General features: G+C 39.7%; 1 protein-coding gene across 4 annotated transcripts in view; it reads right to left on the bottom strand.

Moving 5' to 3' along the window:
- The window catches only part of LOC146754829 (receptor-type tyrosine-protein phosphatase T-like), a 222714-nt gene that overhangs the window by 51386 nt on the left and 150043 nt on the right, over nt 1–21285 (bottom strand). For 2 of the 4 annotated variants that reach the window (XM_085526607.1, XM_085526610.1), the window contains one exon: nt 1711–2520. In XM_085526607.1, coding sequence (XP_085382733.1) covers nt 2165–2520 — 356 coding nt within the window. In that variant the 3' untranslated portion in view covers nt 1711–2164. Of the gene's footprint in view, nt 1–243; nt 1586–1710; nt 2521–21285 lie in introns of those variants that run through there. The other 2 variants (XM_085526609.1, XM_085526608.1) reach the window with 2 other exon arrangements.

Consider the following 21285-nt stretch of genomic DNA (forward strand, 5'->3'; position numbering starts at 1 on the left):
ATTTGCAAGGGCAGGGTTTGCCCTTTCCCTGCATCTGGCTTTTTCCTGGAAGAAAGCAAGGTAGGACTTACTTCTCAGTATCATTTCTAAATATCAAATATAAATGAAGTCCTGCAATACCATCCTGTGTGAAAGCAAAAGCTCCACCAGTGGGATAAAAAAAAAGAAATTATAAAAAATTATATACATTATATATATTATATATAAGTTATAAAAAATAAGATATTATCTAGTTTAATAAAAACTTTGTATTATTTCTGTTTATTTAAAGCAAGACTCGTTACAAACAACATAAAACAGGACCATTTCACCACTTACTGATGACATACAAATGTGTGGGAGTTTGGTACTTCCCTCCCTGCTAAGAAAACACAATGACAAAAGAAAATAATGGGCTGAAAAAAAAGTGGAACTGCTCATCACTGAACTATTTAGAAAACAACAACTCTCTTTCAATTGATGTCATTCATTGGGTGCTGTAAGGAAAACCAAGGAGGTAGCGCTGCTTTCTTCATTCAGTACATTTCTGAAAGCCTTTACTATGAAAATTTTGTATAATTATACCAGAAATAGGTTATTTTGTAGTCCTGCCACCACATATGAAAATCAGGAAATACCACATGTTTTCTTGTCTATCATTTCAGTTAGCCCTTTCTAGAAGGCATACATCTTCAGACAGTAGGGAGGTCTCTTCCTTCGAGTCCATAAAGATCGCTACAAGTTCCCCCACCCAGTGCCCTAAACAAAACATAAATGCCACCATCATCAGCCTTAACAAGCTCTAAATTGCAACATATATTAACAGAATGACCTTCTCCAGTAAGATTTTCATTAGCAAACTAGGACGGAAAACAGCAAGTAGCACCACTTAGCCAATTTTAATAGATTATCTACATCATCCTTTATGACATCAGTTGATAATCAGAGCAAGAAATTGAGCAATTTGGGTTCCTGTACAAGCCGTCATAATGCACAAAGTTAACCACTTTTTTTTTTAATCCTGTATTACCTAGAAAGTATTACCAGACAGGCTTGCAAGTTTGGCTGTCGCAGAAAGTTGGCCTGCAAAGCTGCAAGAAACCCAACCTCAGCATGTCATAATTCCACATGGAGATGCACTGTGCCAGGTTATTTCTGCTGAAGGTTAGAAAATTTGACACCGACGTGACCACAACACTAGTGAATGAGGACAGCTGGAAGCACAGCACATGCCATTTCCCAAAGAGGCCAGCAGAACATCCATACCACTGAAGTAAAGCCTCCAAACATCTGTCTTCTGCCAGTGTATAAGTGCTGAATATAGCAAACACCCAACTGCCAAATCCTTATGCTAAAGTTTCCTTTCTATTTTTTTTACCAATCAAAACTTCTCAAAGAGACTCCAGATGTTCACTGCTGTATAAGCCACACAAAAAGCAAAGGCAGTAGGGATGTGCCCCCAGCTCTGCCCTGCACTCTCAACCTGCCAGGCTTCTTTGGCAAAGGAAGAGGATGATGCTAGGGATACTTATGCTGTGAGAGACAGTGAGGAGCACTATTCTTGATTTCCATTAGTGATCCATTTATGAAAATGGGATGAATATACCTGAAACATGAAGAATGTGATCCTTTAATTTTAACTGATAAGTCCAAAATGCTTTAGAAAGATTTTTCATAACCTTGGATCAAAACTGATCTGTTCCAATATGAAAAGCAAAAAGGAAGACACTGTGCAGTGTTCAAATAGGTTTCTTTGTCAGAAGGTAGAGGAACAATCAGCACAATCAAATAGAATACAGAAATATATTCTAACAATTCAATGCTTACCGCTTATCCCTGTTGCACAGAATAGCCAACACTGAACTGCTTCTACTTAAGAAGAACACATATTTTGCTATAAACTTGCAGGGTGAAAATGTGATAATAGTCAAGTCCTAAGATCTATTTGCCTACTGGAGAATCAGTTGAAAAGCTCTCGTTTGCTTGTCCGTTTCAACAGAAAGCAGACATACCCTGTGGAAGAAAGTCTTGCAAGCAAACACACTGCATGAATAAAAACAACACTCTCAAACACTTGTCCGTGGATAAAAAGTCAAAATATACCTACAGCATATCAAAATCCATAAAGTTCATTCAGATCTCCAAAGAAGCACATCTACAAGAAGGACAGGTAAAGTCCTGTCTGTTAATGCATCAGTAAGCAAACCAAAACATCCATGCAGTACTGGAAAGCAGCAGAAACACTACCTGCACATTTTGTCCTTGTTGTGAGTGGTGGTCCAGGTGGTCCCGTGCCTCCTTCTCCAGGGCGAGTCAGCAGCACTCTGATCTCATACTCCACATCTGGATCCAGATGCCACAGTTTGTAATTGGGAGAGTCCACAATGTGGGTTTCTGCCCAGTTCCCAGTGGTCGTCCGATACTCCACCTCTTTCAGTATGATGGGCCCGTCTCCGATGATGGAGTTGGCGTTGGGTTTGATCCACAGGTAGGTGGCTCCGACAGCCAGCAGCTCAGGAGGAGCAATAGGAGTTGGGGGTTCTGTAGACAAAAAGAAATCATGAGAGGCCTGAGGCCTTCCACTATGTACCTGTAAAACAAGTCTGCCCCCAGTCCATTGTTAGTTATTGAATTTTTCCTGTTATTTACCAAATCTTTCATTTGGAATATTCTTTTTATGAAAGTATTTATTGCTTTACAGAAATAAAACAATAAAAAGGCACTATATTTGTTTTGAAGTTATTGCCCCTTGCACTGCTGTATTAATGCAACTGGTAGCATTACCAATGCAGAAACACCACTTCAAAAAATACAGTGCTTACAAAGCAACTTCTGCTGAAAATATAAAGCACAACAGTCATACATTTAAAAGAACAGAAGGTTTGTACTTATTTCCTCCTTTACGCATACACATACTGGCAGTCAATAGAACATAGGAGGAGGAAAAGAAGTCTTAAATAACACAGATTGAGCACACCTGTGTAGTGCTTAAAATGACACAACTAGCAAAGAGCAGAAAACTCAAATCACTTGTTCATTCTGAAGTTTTATAGAGGCAAACATACATGAAAAATAGGACAGATTTGCAGTGAAAGCACTGGCTATTTGTCTGAGAAGGTACTGCAGTTACAAACACTGGGGATCTTTCAGTGGTCCTGCACTCCAGGCACCACTAAAACTGACTGAGAGCTTTGATAGCTCAGAGCTAAAAAAAACAAAGGCACCAAGGATTGACTGTGAACTTGCTTAATTTCATGAGCAGAAGTACCCAAATAAAGTCTGTGTGAGACTTGGAAGAGTGCCCAGATGTCTGAGAAGCATCACGAGGAACTCAGCCACTGAATATAACCTCTGTGATAGAAAAGCAAAGACAAGCACTGATATCTCAGCAGCACCCTGTGACAAAAGCCACTGATGGTCTCCTGAGCCCTGCCTGCCTGATCATCCCCCTCTGTTGGAAATAACACCTGGGTATTGGAAGCCACATGAATAGCATATGCTTTGTGGTTTTGAAAACCCGAGCTGAACTGTGCAAGATTATGAGCAATTTCATTAATTTCATTTAGCTTTTGCTCTGCCACACTCTAATGCAGTTTGCCTTCAGCCCAGAGGACACAAAACCTATTCTCTTGTGAAAACAAGGCAACGAAAAGGACATTTCTCTCTGAGAAAAAAAGAAACCTATGAATGTTACATCACGACATTAATTTTAGAGCCCTATGGGAATTACTCTGCAACTCCCACAGCTGATTCCTCACTGAGCACAGAAAACAGCAAGAGGGCAGAACCACGGGAATGGGGAAGAAAGGAGATGGAGCAACACGGGATGGAGGACCAGAGCACTTTCCCCTCTGGAGAAGTTTTGCAGGTTAACATCTGCTGAGTGAAGAGAAACAAATATACAGAAACCAGCGTAAATACAAAAGTACCAACTAAAACGTTACCTAATTCACCTCCTCTGGCTATCTAATCACAATCAGCTATGCAGTAAAGTTATTTCTCTAAAAATAAAATAATTAGTTTTCAAGAAATGCATGTTGATACATTATCATTAAAAATCACATCATTATAAATCTTAAATTGTTTATTGCTTTTTTCTTGGTGCAAGAGCATTAAAAGATGGACTCGCTGATTTTTATTCCCAGTGCAAAAAATGACATCTTGCAAAGTCACATTACAGCTGAGCACAAGACAAATGAAATATTAAGCATCATTCTCCTTGGCTGGTGATGCTTCAACAACAGCATGATCCAGGTTACTCTGGGATTTGATTGCCAGTTAGAACAGATTTATGGGCCTGAGTTTAATTAATAGAACAGTTTGTCCTGCTAACCAGACATTAAAGTCTTGTCTAGCAAGTTTAGAAACTAATATTGCCAAAGCAATTTAAATTAAGACGGCATCCAGCATTACTTCCCTGCCTACTTCAGGACAGATCTAAACCACCTCCCCTCCACCTCTGCCAAAACAGGGTTTCCATTTTCATCTACCCCTTCATTTTTGTCTCTCTAATAACATTAGAGGAAGAGATGTTGCAGAATAATGGAATATTAGGAGTTGAAACTGTTGTTCTCATTTTCCAAACAGAAGGAGCAAAGATGAGCAGATGTAATTGCAATTTTTCAAGACTCAGTAACACCTCACTGCACATAATGGGCTCTTTCCTACTGGCACCAACTGGACAGGAAGCTACTTTTCAATATCACTCTTTGCCAAACTATTGCAAGTGATCTTAACTAGTTATTCACTATTTAGCACAACTAGAACATAAACCAGGACCTTTTTTTTGGCCATTATAACTAAACCCACTTGTCAGTTACAGATGACAAGCCTCATGCTAACAGCTTCCTTTTGTAATTAAAACCTTTCTGCAACCTCGATTAACAGGGAAACAGATTGGGTCTGTACACATGTAATTGCAATCAGCAGTATTTTAAGCATCATTTGATCCATCCAGCCCATATTTTATATAGCAAGCTTTGTCCACCATGTTGCTCCCTTTCAGCCTTTATCCCTCTTCCTGCAGACACTGCAGGGAAGAGCACACCTGGAACTGGGCTGCTGCAACTGGGACGGCATCTAGCCTGAATGCCAGTCCTAGGATGGACACAAAAATGAGGGTTCAAGAAAAGAAAAGACATAGTACAAGCCCAAAATAGTTACTGAACATGCATAGATTTTACCCTGCACACAAAGTAGTTCCAATTATGCAGTCAGTGATGGAATTCAGGGTGTACTCTTCTGCCCTCCATAAGAAGAGAAATACTTCACATACAGCACCCATTTTACTCTTGGACAACCGCTTCTGGGTATCTCTACCCTTCTACTGGAATACTTCTCTACCTGACAATTCTAAGCAATTGCTTTAATTGAGCTCAAAAGGCTCCAAAATGAGGGAGAGAAAAGAGGATGAACCGAGTGCTCCGTGACAAAGCACTGGATGCAGCATGGGTGAAAAAGCTTGAAATGAGAACAGAGTTTATGTTCTATACTTAGTTTTCCAGTTATCTGTATAGTTCAGTGGTAAAACACTGTAAAGTGGACCAAAAGATGGAGAAAGTCAATAGAAGACTGCTAAGCTCTGTCCGTTGAGATCAATCGCGAAGGAAAACGGTATTATAGAAGACAAATTATTTGCTGGAGACACCTTCAACACGCTACTTTTTTTCTCTCCCATAAAGATGATGTAAGAAAATGTTATGTTGGAAAAAATCAACAAGTCTGTTAGAAACGTGGCAGGAAGCAGCTGGTCCATCAGTCCTTGGTAGAGGTCTAAACAGTTCTGGAGCTTTTAATGGAGCTCCCAATGAAAACATGAAATGTTACAGATTTTGATTGCTGCAGTGAAAGAAACTACAGTTATCTTCATAGGAGGTGCTGGGTAATCCTTTAAGTAGTAGATCAGTAGATGACCAATGTGTAAGCAACTGTAAAATGTACTAGATTGACTATCATTCAAGTAAAAGGCATGTAGTTGTTCTCCCAGCAGTGTGACAAATACTCCCCAATCAGCAATGACTTTCATCTCGGAAATGCACCCAGAGGTACATTAAGATTATTTCACAGAGTGCTTTTTCTGAACTCTTTTTTGCCAACTTCAGCCCAACTTACCTCTCACATCTAAAACCCCTGTGTGAAAAAGCAAGATGAGATTGCTGAAAACTAAGCAGCCTGTTCAAAAGCCAAATAGAACTGAGGGAAAAACTCCCTTTTGGCAGAAGCATAGGAGGAAGCAGACATGGCAAAAAATGTTTGAAAATACAGTTGCAAGAAACACACTCAGCCTAACTGGAACAGAGCTAAAGCCATTAATTTTATTATCCATTACTAAATACAAACAGAAACTGTTGATTATATTCCATATGGAGATAATCATAGAAGAGGTAATACCCACTAGGACAACCAATGAGCTATTTAAATGTTGCAGTGAATGTCACTTGCATTAATTCTGTCTGAAAGTTTGTATCATCTTTAAGAAAAAAGAGAGGCGATTCCTGAACAAGCCCTTGCTTATTGCCTATTCTAAACCACTGCAATCCCAGATGGAAAGCAATAATCCCCTCACTAAGAAAAAGACCTGAGCACGAAGCTGGAAAGGAGCACAGCTGAGATCTTGCTATATCAATCCTTGTGAAAGAAGGCTGAAGTTCCATCACCATGACATCCCTGATCTGTCCAGAGGAAAAGGGCAAACTCTACCAAGAGACCTTTAGAAAACCTCCATTGTTCTCCCAGGCACCAGAAAGGAACTGCCAAAGAAGCTGTCTCAAATTGAGACGTGAAAACAGGAGAATGTTGAGGGGTTTTTCTGTTTGTTGCTTTGCTCTAAATCAGAGCTTCTGATTTCTATAATAAAGTAAAAAACGTTCTATGCCAAATTGGCACGCTGCTGATGTTATTTTTTGGGGTTGCTGTTGCAATTAGATGGCTGTTTTTTGCTTTTTGGTGTTTTGAGACTTCATGCAAGTATCTCATGACAGAAGGGAATTATGTGAACAGCTTACATCAATTACAAAAGATTCAAGAAAATTAATTGGCAAAACTGAAGCCATGGAATGTTGCTGCTTTTTAAACAGGGATAGAAGAGACTGATCTGAGAGTAAAACAAAAGGGAAAGTAGCTGATGGCTTTACAGAGAGTTAGTTAATACTGGATACTTTTTCTTGCCCTGCTTCCATAGACAGCCATACACATGGGAACACAACATCAGCTCAACCTGATCAGCCCAAAGGTCTGTCACACTCAAAAACCAGTTCCAAGTCTACTTCTAGCAAAGCATAAGAACAGAAGAGTTACATGTTGATTTTCTACAGCACATAGTACTACGTAAGGACTTCCCAAGCTCCCTAAAAGAGTCTCCCAGTATCTGTATCATCCCAAGTAGTTTCACAGGACAAACCTCCAGCTGACCAGAGTCTCCACCTGAACTTAAAAATGCTCCAAATGCAAGAACTCAGCTTAGAAATGTCAATAGCCGATTGAATACTGAAACATCAGAACTGTTTTCACTGTCTACTGTGATACAATTCATAAGAGAAAGGCGTTAGAAAAAAATCAACCCTGCATTTGCATGTTGGCCAAGAGATGATTTAAGATAAAAAAGAACCCCTATTGTTACAAGGCTGCCTGAGCCATCCAGTCTATACCTGTCACAGTGCTTGATATCCTGTAACATCAGTAGTACATGTCCTGTCTGTAGCCAGAAATCCCAAAGAGCAGCAAGACAGCTGCAGCCTGCCCAGACCCACATGCACACAGCCAAGAGCACAGGCTCCAACTACAAGCTCAAAGACACACAGTGCTTTTCATTCTTTGGCGGTTAAAGAGCTGGGGATGGGGAGCTGCTATTTGCTGGACAAGCAGGATTTGTGTTTCCAAACCTGATATTGCTTATTCCCCTACTAATAGGAACTGTAACCACAATTTTCTCACGGCATCCTCACTGAGCAGGTGAAACGGGTAAAGATGAGGCCAGAAGGCAAATGTCAAGCTTCTTAGAACCCTTTTTCTTCTAATAAAACAAAAACTGCAGAACAGAACATAATTGTGTGTTTTTTGGCACAACAGCCACAAACAGTGGCTACTGAGAATGTACATAATTAAATTTACATTTAAGAATGCAAACCCAGCTGTTTTAAGAAATGAAGTGGCAACACATTGAAGTGCCACTGTTGGGATTTTTCGTACCTCTGTCCTTGAAGATAAATCTGTCACCTTAGCACAGCTGTGTTGCACACCTTGTTTGTAATGACAGCTTCGAGCCAGTCATGTAAATGTCTGAACAGCATCTGTGTGACTCCTTCTACTTTTACACCCCTGTAATGAGCATTTTAAGCTCTGAATCATGGTATTTATATTGCTTATTAAGAGCACGTTACTGCTATAAATGCAGCCATTGAATTTTGCTTTCCAGTGACTGTCTGAACTTCCAGTTCCATTAACTGCACAAAGAAACAGCATGAGGATTTGACGAAATTTAGCATGAGACCATTTCACTGCACTGACAGACACGGTACTAATAGCTCTTTTGTCTATAAGAGAGACATTCAAATCAGTCTCTCGGTAATGCAATAGGCTGACAGCAATGGCATATGTCAACTGTGTTGGAAGAAATGTGCCAGTGGCGTTAATAAAGTGATTCATTAATTCACCTGCATGGGTAAATTGCACCAGTCTGCCTACTCTCAAAGAAAAGTGCCCAGAACCAGCTCTAAAATCAATAATTCTGAATATTTAATTAAAGCAAAAATCCACGGAAGAGAGAGAAGACAATGCCGGGTTTCTACAGTCTACAGAACAAAGATTCATACATCCTAAGGATGCAAAAGCCTTTCTTGCGAGAAGCTGGTTTTGTATCCCGTTATCCCATTTGTATCCCAACACAGCAGTCCCAACCTGCAATCACCACCCTTACAAACATTTCACTTCTCATCCTTCACAAGCACTCCTGCACTGCATGCAGAGGCCCAGCGGGTGTGCAGGTGTCTCGTTGGCCCTCTTGAGATCAACACTGCAGCCATTCCTGGGAACAATCAGAAGATTTTTATGTGCTTAACAATCAAAGACTTACAGAAAGAATGGGAACTTGGCAGGCTGGTACTTAGCTAAAGATCCAGGACACTGGAGTAGTAACTGGGGAGATGCAATTAGATGCTGCCATATTGTTTAATGCATTAGCAAATTAATGTCAGTCCTTTCCATGTGATACTCCTTCCAATGCAGAATTTACTAGCACACAGTAAGTAGCTTCAGTACGGTATGATACAGACCACACGTCATAGCATGTCATCTGCTTCTCACTTTTGCTTTCACGGCTAATATCTCTGCCTGCAAGGGACTGGACACAACATCATGATTTGATCAACTGTCTCCTGTCTTACAACAAAAAGGTCACCTACAAATATTAGCCAATGTCCACCACGTCATGAGGCAGGAATTCCTTCCCAAAAACTGAAGTTGTAGAAGACTCGGTCAAAAGTACTGGCATCAATGTCATGGGGAAGCAGAAGGAGCAGATACAGTGCAGATCTATGTGACAGATTAAGCTAGGAAATGCTTTAGTTTCCAAAAGCATAAGAAACAAAAGGTTGTTGGTATTTACAGTGGGAAAGGTGGAAAGTGGGAGGTTTTGTGTAGAAATGGAATTGCAAGTTGACAGCAAGGCAATCACAGCGATCTGGCTGAGAAGGACAGAAGTGAGAGCTGAAAAGGCACAAGTACAGGAGATCATACAGAGAATAAAAAGCAGTAAAACAAAGCCCATATGTAGAAGAAGCAGGGGAGAAAACATATGCGATCCAGAATGGTGTCAAAGAACTAAACAAAGTGGTCAAAAAACTCAACGCAATGGCAATAAAACAAGAGCAGAGCAGATCTCTGGGGATAGTAACTGTAATCACAGAAAGAAAAAAGAAGCTATTGGAGCAAGATAACCAATATTTGACAAGATGCTCATCTTCTGACACTCCCAAAGAGCTAATAGTCAAAACGTATGGAATTATATCCTTTACATCTCACAGCAGGGTAGGTGTAGTACTTTTGTTCTAAAGAACTTGCAGCCTGATGAGAATGAGGAACACACTCTCTATACATTTCCCCCTTAAAAAGCAGTGGAAATACTCCTCAGTGATTTGAATATGTCTGTTCTAAATTAAGCAACAGAGCTGCCTGGGTTTAAAGAGGGGAATGCAATGAAGTTTGTTAAGAGGTAAGATAATTCAGAAAACTTCTTGAAACCTTTTTGAAAGCACTGCAGTCACCAGATAAGACAGGTGGAACAAACCCTACTTAACAAAGTTTATCAGTGTCATCCTATTAAACAGAGATTTATGAACTTACCCTGAGACCAGAAAGAGTTGGTACAGTCCATCACCCCCTACCAACTCTTCTCCTAATTCTGTTATAGGTTAAAGGAGTGGGGCACGGATACTGATTGGGAATTACCATAGCATGCTATTTCATTAGCCTTTCATACTGTTTGTCTCTCAGAAGCTTAATCTGAATCCCACCAGAGCCTCCAAGGATGCTTTCATTCTCTAATAAAGAAGAAAATAGCATCGGATTAGTTGAACAGTATCTCATTTCCCAGCGTAAATTAAGTGAATTAGATGGAAGACTGCTCTAATTGTAAAGCTTATTACAAGAACCCACATAGATTAGAACTGAATGCTTCTCTTTGAGTCATCATTTGTAGTGTAAAAGAGGGAAAAAAGAAGGTGATTGTAGACTCTCCCAAGGCTCCCTAATGGCTCAGTATTGACGAGACACAACTGTATCAAAAGAATCAAAAACCTCCACTACTGTAGCAAGACACACTCATAAGTATTGTGCTCTCAGAGTGCTAGAAGGCAACCTTTCTTTACACAGATAGGAGTGCACAGGCAGTCTCCAGCTAATCTATGCGAGCATCTAGCTCCCCAGGGTTGCGAGTAATGGCCATTTAACTCATTTTTAATGTTTGTGTGATCTTCTCAACCACAGAATAGCTACACAATGACATCATGACAAGAGAAACAGCATCATGCTCCTTGTTGCTTATGGAATGACACTATTATGGAATACCATTCTTGTTACGGACATCTTTCACGAGAGACTCAACACAACACACTCCTATGTGTTAAGAACTTACATATCCATGAACTGATGGCAATACTCTAAAATTTAATGTGTAGCTTCTATATATTCAAGCTTGTACTAATCATCTCAAGTTCCCTCTATAGTCAATGGAGAGAAATGGACAATTTCAGACAATGTTCAAGGTAACTTTCATATCCAAGACAGATGAAGTCTCCTTTCTTATGGCTGCAACTACTCTGTACAAAGATACTGAAAACTGCATCCACATCCCATTCAAAAACAAGGAATTCTCAACAGCCAGTAGTCAGGGCCAGCTTTAGCTCTATCTCATGCTTCTAACTCTGGGCGCTACTTAAGCTCATATATCATGTGTTATTAAATCTATTTCAGCTTTCTGCATGAACAAGCTGCTAATCTCCCACAGGGACTGCAAATGTAAATTCAACAAGCACAAAAAAGTAGAAAGGCAGTAGTAGTAGTAAACACATAAACCGTGAAACATGTAATTTCAGGTCAACTCAAGTTCAAGCAGCTTCATCAGTTGCTATGCTACTAGCTTATGATGATGGGAAAGGATGGAGACAACAAGATTTTATAGGTTCTTCTAGAGAGGCTATTTAGCAACTTTGGCTTTCTGGCACATCTCTGTCTGCAGAATGAAGGATTGTCTGTCTCTAAGCTGCTGAAATGGCAAGTGACTGGTGGTATTGACTACTATGAGCAGCATGGAACAGTTTGTCCAGATTGATTAAGTAGTTTAATCCATAGCAACCTGCTAGGTTTGCAGGAAAAGCCTCAGGCAGGGTTTTTTCATTTCGTTTAAGGCAAATTGGGGAATTAAAACATCCCACTGCCCTTTACCATCAGCCACCTCTGAAAAGTATGTGAAAGATACTCATGCAAAGTGTAAAAAAGTCCAAGTGTGTCCTAATAGCACACCATGAAGCTCCATTTTGACATCCAGATCATAAAGGGATCTCTTTCCACCCTTAGCTTATATGCCAGACTCTTGTACATACTTCATACCAGCCAGAAAGAAAGAAATCTGCCTATTACACCAAGAAATACTCCCCAAACTGGTTATTTGTATTAGTACTTATGATTTCCAATGTGTGGTGTTGTTGTTTTTATTTCCATGAAGAACAAACTTTCTACTTCTGAATGTACCTAACAGAATACCTGAGAGTCGGTCCTATTAACCCCAAATACACTCCAACAAGATAAGGAATTCTTCAAAAAACCACTTTCACTGTCTAGTCCAAGTAATCTTAATGTAAGTTAAATGGGGCTTCAGACCAAGACCTTCTCCTTGCTGAAATGTTACAGTCCAAAAAGTGCCTGACAATATCCGTACAGCCCTAAAAGCCCCGTTATTTCAGAGATGATACAAACTGCACTCAATTTGTTTTCTATGTATCTGCTACTTACGTTAATCATGTGAATAAAACAAAGAATTTCTTGCAGAAGGGCTTGGTTTGTGGCATGGGGACCCATGAACACTGAAACCTATCATAGGCGTACAGCTCTAATAGAGCACTGCACTTGGGAAACTGCGCCTGTTGACACCGGGATTTTCAGGCCTGATAAATCCCCATTTTATTTAAAAAGTCTCACCCTGTATCATAAACTTCCCCCTGAAAAAGTATAAAAGAGGCATTTCAAAATCTCTTTTGTGTATGAAAGAATCTATTTTGTAGCCATTAAAGAAAAGAGATTGAAGGTCTAAGACAGCAATCTACAGTGGTGAACAATGAATGACATTTCTACCCAACTATTCTTAGAGCTACCAACTGAGTGAGCAGCCAATCGCAGAGAAATTACAGGGGATGAGAAGTAAGAGCTGGTAATTTCCTCAGCTGCAGCACAATGGAGAAAATGTCCCAAACACAGAGTGCAGCTCCCTAACCAAGAGGCCAGACCACATCAATAAATCTAATAGTCCAACTAAGCGAAGGCTGGTAGGATATTTCCTTTAGACTTGAAGACCAGCAGAAATCCAAGATCCCAAAAAAGGTGCTGCCATTTTACTGGTTTGGGTGTGCTTTGGCTTTTTGTCAAGCAGTCTCCCAGTATTCCCAAGGATGTCTGTAATTAGTTAATAAACTCTTTCAGTAAGTACATGTTCACTGCTTGTCCTGTTGTCACTGAGGGAGTTAGTTTGAAACAAGATCTCCTATAACCAGACAAACCTGGAAGCTTATTTGGTCATGGCTCCTGGAATACAGACTGTAACTGTAGAAGAGCTAAAGCAGGTTTTGATGTAGTGTACTGTATCTAGAAGTCAATGCAAAATTAGTATTAAGACAACTTGTGTCCTCCACAGACAAGATCTTGTACTTGAGCTTATGCAACAGAACCCTGTCCTTCTTGAGAAGATGCTATTTCTCATTCACGTCACATCAAGTTTCACACACTTCCTGCATGACCTCAAATCAACTTCCTCCAAATAAAATCTCCATTATAAAAGTGTGTGTTCCAATGATATAAAATGATAGACTAAAATGATTTATGGAGGAACTAATGGATGGAATATTCACTTTGCTACAAATCTTACCTAAACAGAATCTGCAGGTGTCTGAGAACCATCTGCATATAAGACTCATCAGATTATTAGTAGTTTGTTCACTGAAGGACACTTTTCTGTCCAGAGTTTTCTGCTTAAAGTACATTATTACTCCATCTACCCATGCAAATTGAACCTGGGCAATCCTGAGTAGGTTCAGAATCTACCTGAATGTACTGATGTAATGAGCTGAGTGCTTCCCAAATAGTTTAGTTCCCTACAGACAAACATTCAGCGAAGTCTAAAAACAGAAGGGAAAATCTGTTAAGACATGCAAAGACAGCTTTGAAAACAAACAAAAACCCACAACAACCAAAAACTACAATCTCAAAAACACTTCAAAGGATTCAGGTCACAGCGACTCATCCTTTCAAGATGATGTGCTGTGGTACACAAGCTTTGATATACAATCTGTCAGCTTCTAATAGCAACACTCCCTAAGCATGGCCATCAAACAGGTCAAGAATCATCAAGAAAGAGCAGTTCACACATGCCTTCTGGCCGAAACAAGATCTGATTAAACACTACATTATTCCAAAGTGTGATTTGAGACCACTGCTGACAGAGAGGAGTGGATTACACATGTATACATGACTACACACCTGCACACGTTTGCACTGCCATACTATCTGTGTTATGGTGATAAGCACTGCACAGATGAAACTCTACACCAGGCTCATACCTGTACACACAGACAGGAGAACAGGAGCAGCACTGACTCCCAGCAGGAAGACTGGCTGGAACCTTTTTGCACCATCATCCTGTTACCAAGTACTTTGTAATCACAACAGCTAAATTGAGAGCTGCCAATTACCTTAATAGCTAATACGTAATTAGCAGCAGCCTGAACAATGTGTCATCCTGTGAATGTGAAGAATCAGCAACTAAAATGCAAAATGACCAACATACTATTCAGTATGAAAAAGTGTTATGGCTAGCTTAGATGAAAATGATGACTGGAAAAAAATATGTTTTCCTCAGTAAGGGACGTTTATCACTTTGTACAAGGTCTGTACTTCTTAACTCAGTGGAGAAGTCATTAATTTAGATCCATTTGAGTCACTGATGGAAAAACAGGTTTGATTAAAAAAGCCACAGAATTTAGAAAGGTAGGCTGTGAACTCTCAAGCTGTCATTCACATTGAAGCAACACAGCAAAGGCCATATGTTGATTATTTCAGCCTTTGGTACGTACATAAAATTGAGTTAGGGTACATAAGGGGTTTCTTTTTGCCCATTACTTTGTACGTGTGGAACTCCTGCTGATGCAGATCAATGGAGAACTTTAAGCAGACAAGTCCTCCATAAGCTGTCATTTACATAATCATGAACATCTGTGCTAAAAAAGTCAGCAATTTTCTCATTATGTAATTATGAGGCACTGGGTCAAAATTCACTTTTATTACTGTCAGTAATACCTGCCATGTACCTGCTGAAACTCTCAGATTCTTAATGCCTCTCAACATGAAGCAGCATTGCACTATGCCACTGAAACACAGGTACTGTAACAAAGAGCAGCAACAGAAAACATTTAGAACTGTCCTGTTATTATATGAATGGATAAGACCTGATTATACTGAGTTAAAAGTTCAGTTTCCTACTTTCTATCTGCACAAGCAGAAACCTAGTGTCCAAACAAACTGCGGGTAATACCTGATGAGATCTCCCTCCAGTGCAATAGAAAACCCTCTATTTCTTAGACTAGTGTCTAATCACAAGTGAATTGCTGCAGATAATCATGCACCCTAGAGGAGCTAGAGTAAAACACTACAGGTCAAATCTTACCCAAAGTACTTGCACAGCAAAATCTACTGCTTTGTAAGCACCGGTTAGATTGCATTCCTCAGAGTTCTTTTCAAAGCATACCCCTAAAAACATCTCCTGGTTGAGAACAGGAAGATATGGATTATGGTATAATATTTGGCTTTAACGAATAGCATCTGATCCTCTCACTCGTTAAATATTCATCAGCATAACTCCTTGCAGAATTGGCTGATTATTTAAGAAACACAAAGATGACTTGGCTCTGTGCCTAATTCTTCCCTAGTTTACTCTGGTACAAATGCAAAATAAATGGAGTTACCACTGTGAGGTAAATAAGCCAAGTTCCTGCTCTTTTGTCCCCGAGTAATCTGAAATATTGATAAATTCTTACCCTTCATAGGCAAGCTGGTAAGAAGATAAGCACCAGAGGGAACTATTTTCTAGCAGTATCTGTGCTGTGCCTGCTCTGAACCCATTTGTTGCTTAGTAGGACCCTGGCACAGCTCCACAGCCCAACAAACATGATTAAAAATGATTTGATGAACTTAGTCTGTTGAACAGGTGGCTACAATGAGCCTGGAGAGATACGAAAACCACTGTCAGCTACGTAGAAAGAGTTGATGCTTTCTAGAAATGTTTCAACACCAACAGATCTATGAATGTGAGTACAGATAAATGTTGAGCACCCCGCTGGTTGTCAGAAACTGTGATGACCAAGTGTTGAAAGTGAGGTCAAGAGAAAAGAAGCCATTGCACAGCTTCCTTTACTTTTTGCTCCAGCATGAATTAATGAGTAAGTCCTGGGGTGCTGGGAAATAGGAGATTATAAGAGAGTTTGACAGGAAAGGGTGGAAAGGATGCTACTTGGAGACAGTGGTTGCAAGCAAGGCAGTGGAGTGAAGCCGGCCCCTGAGGGTCTGGCTCAGCTCCCCAGCAAGCACAGGGAGAAGCAGAGCCAGCAGCTTGGAGTCAAAATAAGCCATTGCCAACTGGATAAGAAGTGACTGGAGACAAAGGAAGTGGATGGGGAGCTACTCAAACCACTAGGCACGCACTGACAACATCCAGAACTGGCATCTCTGGGGCACTAAGATAAAATACGAGAGTCTAAAATAGAGTTGTCAGTAGATTTTTAGTTTTAAGATCACATAAAACCCCAATTCTAAGAACTAGGCAATAATTTTATAAAAGGAAATAACTGTGGCAGTCAAATCTATCTGGAGTTTCTGAGAAGCTATGTTCATTTGTAGGTATTGGAAACCCTAGATAAAGTATTATAGTATATAACTTCCAGGAAAATTAGTTATAATTCAGAAAAAAAAGTAAACCAGGACTGATGGAACAGATACAGAACCAGACCCAGAACTGTAAGCAACCTTCTGGAATAAGCTCAATTACAAGTTGACTTGATTAATAAAAGTGAGAGAAGAAAAACGAACAGCGGAGATGAATCTGCCGCTTTCAGATTCAGCAAAATTTATTTCACAGGTTTTCCACAAGGAATTGGATATTTAATATGTTTTGTCCATGCCTTCAGCTCCTGCTGGTGATCTTGACAGCGGCATTTTAATTTATTTGGATAACTGTTATTGAAACTTATTCAAGTAAAACACAGAACGCAGTGAATCCATGCAATGATTTAGGACCATTATATATACATCTGTCACAAGCTGCCAGTGTGAATGCGATCTGCTGGGCAATCACTTCATTGGTAATAAAATTCGTGGCTGTATTTTCTTGGGATCTACCAATATTCACTGCATAAAAGCAGCAGGGCAGAAAAACTGAGATAAATTCATGTGGAAAGTGCAAGCATCAGATGAGAAGATAACAACAGTCTACTTCCTCTGATGGTGTTGGAAATGTATTATAACTGGGAATGTAACTCATCTCTGCACATGCATTAAAAAACTCCCGATGATGCACAGATGATAACCTGATACTATGAGGATTACAGGGAGGGACTAGCAGTCCACACATGCACTTCTTTCTTTTTATAGGGTTCTTAGGAGCTCGTTTGGAATTTACCGTGCATGTAAATGCCAAATGAATTTCAAGTACTGTGTTAGCTGCCAATCCATTACACAACCAACGCAATTTTCACTTACAACTCTTAACTGCCTGTGGTACCAATTCTGGATTCTAGTCCTCACAATTCATTGCTTAATATTTAGACAATCTTGTTATCTCATGGAAATCACAGTCCTGATATTTCATACCTTCTCCTAAACAAAGGTGTACTTACAACAGAACATTGCCCACTGTTTTATAAAGGGAACGAGCACACAGGAAGCTGGAAATAAGCTCTGCTCCATAGCAAAGGATTTCTACAGCTAAATGACTTTTACAGACAGTTATTAAATTTAACCACTACAGTTTAAGGTGCTTCTTTATAAGAGATTACCATAACATGGAAGAGCATGAGGGGAAAAAAGCAGCACTGCCTCTCCCATCTAATTAGCTGCCATGACAGCCTCGTATTCTGCCACACCAGTACGGAAAATTGCAACTCCTTCCCCAGGAAATCCAGCACTCTGCATTTTGAGAGCTGTAGGGGTAACTGGACAGATCTACCTCAGTACTTCCTAAAAGGAATTTGCAAAAACACAGAGAAGACCTGCAGCTCCTTGAAAGCATTCAGGTTATAAAAATAAAAACAGAAATCTTATATTAGCTAACACAAGGGAAAAATAATCTCAACAAGACAAGCCTTACCAGTGTATGGTATGCAAAAGCTTTCAGTAAGCTTTAATTTTATAAAGACAGCAGGCAACGTAACAGACCATGAAGAAAGCAGCACACGCGTTGTTCCCATGGCCCACCCCCACAGGTATGCACAAATCTGGGCCAGAATGCAGCGCATAGGTTAAGATCCACAATTAGCTAACTTGACCCATGTGGCCTTTTCAAGTATCTTTGAAGTGCTTTTTACTTGAATTGTGCCTTACAAATCCCTTCATTTATTTGATTCATTGAGTTCAATGCCTCCTTCACACTTCTGGTAACAGCAGTTATCTGGCTCTTCAATCAGTGTAATCCTTCGGGAGACCTCAGTTAACCACATGAAAGGAGGACAGGTATACGAAAGTGGAGAATTTGAAATTTCCATCTGATACAATTAATTACTCGGCTAGGTTAATTTACCACTGCCTTGCACCCAATTCCTTTCTTCAGAAATCACAGCACAGATTTATGATGATCCTAATGATTCATATTAACCATACTTCAAAGACACAACGATGAAAATCTACCTACCTATTACCTCTGCAGGACAATGAGCTCCTGCAATAGAGCTCAGGTAGAAGAGCAGCAGCACTACCAGCTCATTTGCCTCTGGGCAGCCTATCTTGTTTTCAAATCACTGGAATTAAGAAAGTAAGAAAGATGTCCTAATGTGATATCAGCTAAAAGGAATTACTTCATTCTTCATTGCTCAGTTGAAAGTGCCTGGACATTAAAATTAGTTGTTTGTATAAGAGATCTCTCACTGAAAGAAATTTATGTAGATAATAACAGCATATGCATCTCAGAAGCCGTTATGAAATAAATCTTAAGGCACTATTATCTTGTATGTAAACAAGAAAAAATGCCTAGCAGCTGCATGTGAGCAGGAATTAGTTGGCAGACCTGAGTTCCTTGTATTTCTTTCAGGATGTTGCTACAAATTATTAGTAGAACTACCCATAGAGTAATTTAACACAAAAGGTAAATGCAGTGACTCAACCAAGCACTTAAACAGACACCACAACTCTCCTATACAAAGCCTATTTCAAAGCAAACTTAACAAGTCATGTCAATAAAGGACTGAGAATCTTGATTAAGTGATGTTTGAACTCAACAGTTGAACACAATCACGGCTAGACAAGATACAGATGTATATGCTGATTAAAAAAAAGAAGCAGCAATACGGTTCATACTTGGAAAAATATCTTCTCATTACCTCCACTCTAAGATCATCTGTATTGCGGGATTTACAGGGTACACTGCTATTGCTTCATTTGTTGGAAGGAGCAGTGGCAAATGTGATCATGGATCATTTATGATTGCTCAAACGACAAGCCACTCAGGGAACAGTTAAGAAGAATTGCAAAGTGAATATGCAATACACTTACATTTACAGTCTCTTCTTTTTCCAACAACAGGACAGGATGGTGCACTAACACACAAAAATTCACTCTGTCAGACATAAATCTTTTGATGTGCTTTAGCTTAAAAATAAAATAAAAGTACATCAAGGAAGACCTGGTTTGTGCTATTCCTGCTTTCCTGGTCTTTATAGTTATTGGTTAATCCACATAAGCGCATCCACATTAAAACCAAATAGATCCAGCCTTAGTAAATAATTAATCCCACCTATATTAAACACCACTGAATTCCTTTTGTCATACCAAGCTAACAAAAACCACAGGGATTCACTCTTGGGGCTCTAAGAACTCTTCTTCCTCCTCTTCCCAAGGAAGTAGATGGTTCCTACCAACATAAAGCATTCAGGATTCAGTCATTGAAATATTCCCTGCTCAGTCACTTCACAGCTGGAGGCACGTACTTTATCACCCAAGTTAGATGTTTCTCATCCTATAATCACCACCTACACATCCATTATATGGTGATATTTGTTCATCTGACAAGACACCTTTCCAAACAAAAAAGACCTGGTGCAAACCTTGAGTGCACCCATACAGAACCACAGAGGTGCAAAGAACTGGGCTTCTTTCATTCGTTCAACACATGGAACTTGGGACTGCCAGGTATGCTCCAGGATTCATGCCTGCTATAGGCAGTTTTAAGGCCAGCTTGTTTAATGGGTTATCTTTTCCAGTTGTTTGCCAGAGCTCAGTACCTCTCATAATGCAGTGTGAAGGTTTAGGGGGTTGTTTACTTCCATTAATAAGCTGAACAATAAACTCAACACATATTCAATTGATGAACCAGTGAGGTACAAAAGTATGCATTTGATATTGCAGCAACGGTTCCTTCTTAGTCTTTAAATGTAATGACAGGTCCTGTTACTGCAGTTGTTGTCATCACATCATTCTTTAAGTAATGGTTTTCCCAACGGCTGGATTGAGAGATCAGAATGTTTAGCCTTTAATATACATCACCAAATCTGGTAAGTACAGTAAAGGCAAATCTGGCAATCACAGTAAAGGAGCAGCTGTCAAAAACTGCACTATGCCAGCAATGTGAAGGAAAGCGTTAAAATGGTTTTCCTTTTTCAAAAGCACAGAGGAGTCTCCCAAACTCATTACCTAAGACTATGCATTCTAAAATACCAGCCCTATTGACCTTTCTTGTTAAAAACACACACACAAAAAAATCCATGAAGTAAAAAGGTGACTTCCACACTGCAGAGGTGCCAAACAGAAAGCAAAGCTCCTAAGGAAGCTCTCAGAGTAAAGAAAACAGGGCTTATAATGAGGCAGCCTAAATCGCTTCTGAAGAACAGAGATGAGGAAGGAGGGATATAATTACCCATGATCTGTTATTTCCTTTAAAAGCCACATTACAATAAACACAGAGCTGACTGCATTTATGTTCCAGTCCATCTCATCAAGGAAGTAAGAAGCAAAGAAAGTTTAATACTTAGTAAGTATTAAATGAAAATTTCCAATGAATTGGAGTCATGCAGACCTATTTGCAATGGACTTGTTCTTACCCTGTCTGCAGCTCTTTGCCAATCAGCACGACACAGCCAGACAAAGTGACTGCAAACAACAGCGGTGTGGATAAGGGTAATTGGACAGGGAATTACTTTCTCATTTTTGCCTCTTTCGCTCCTATTTCTCCATAGTTTCATCCTCTCTCTGCCATGTGTGTGGACACGGACAAAAAAAAAAATTGGTGTCCTATGGGGTTTATTATTGACAAAGAGTAGATGAAGTTAGGCAGATTACTACTTAATA

The sequence above is a fragment of the Coturnix japonica genome, chromosome 37 (assembly GCF_054131305.1).
Source record: "Coturnix japonica strain WE chromosome 37, WE-NBRP24, whole genome shotgun sequence".
In the NCBI taxonomy this organism is placed as follows: Eukaryota; Metazoa; Chordata; class Aves; order Galliformes; family Phasianidae; genus Coturnix; species Coturnix japonica.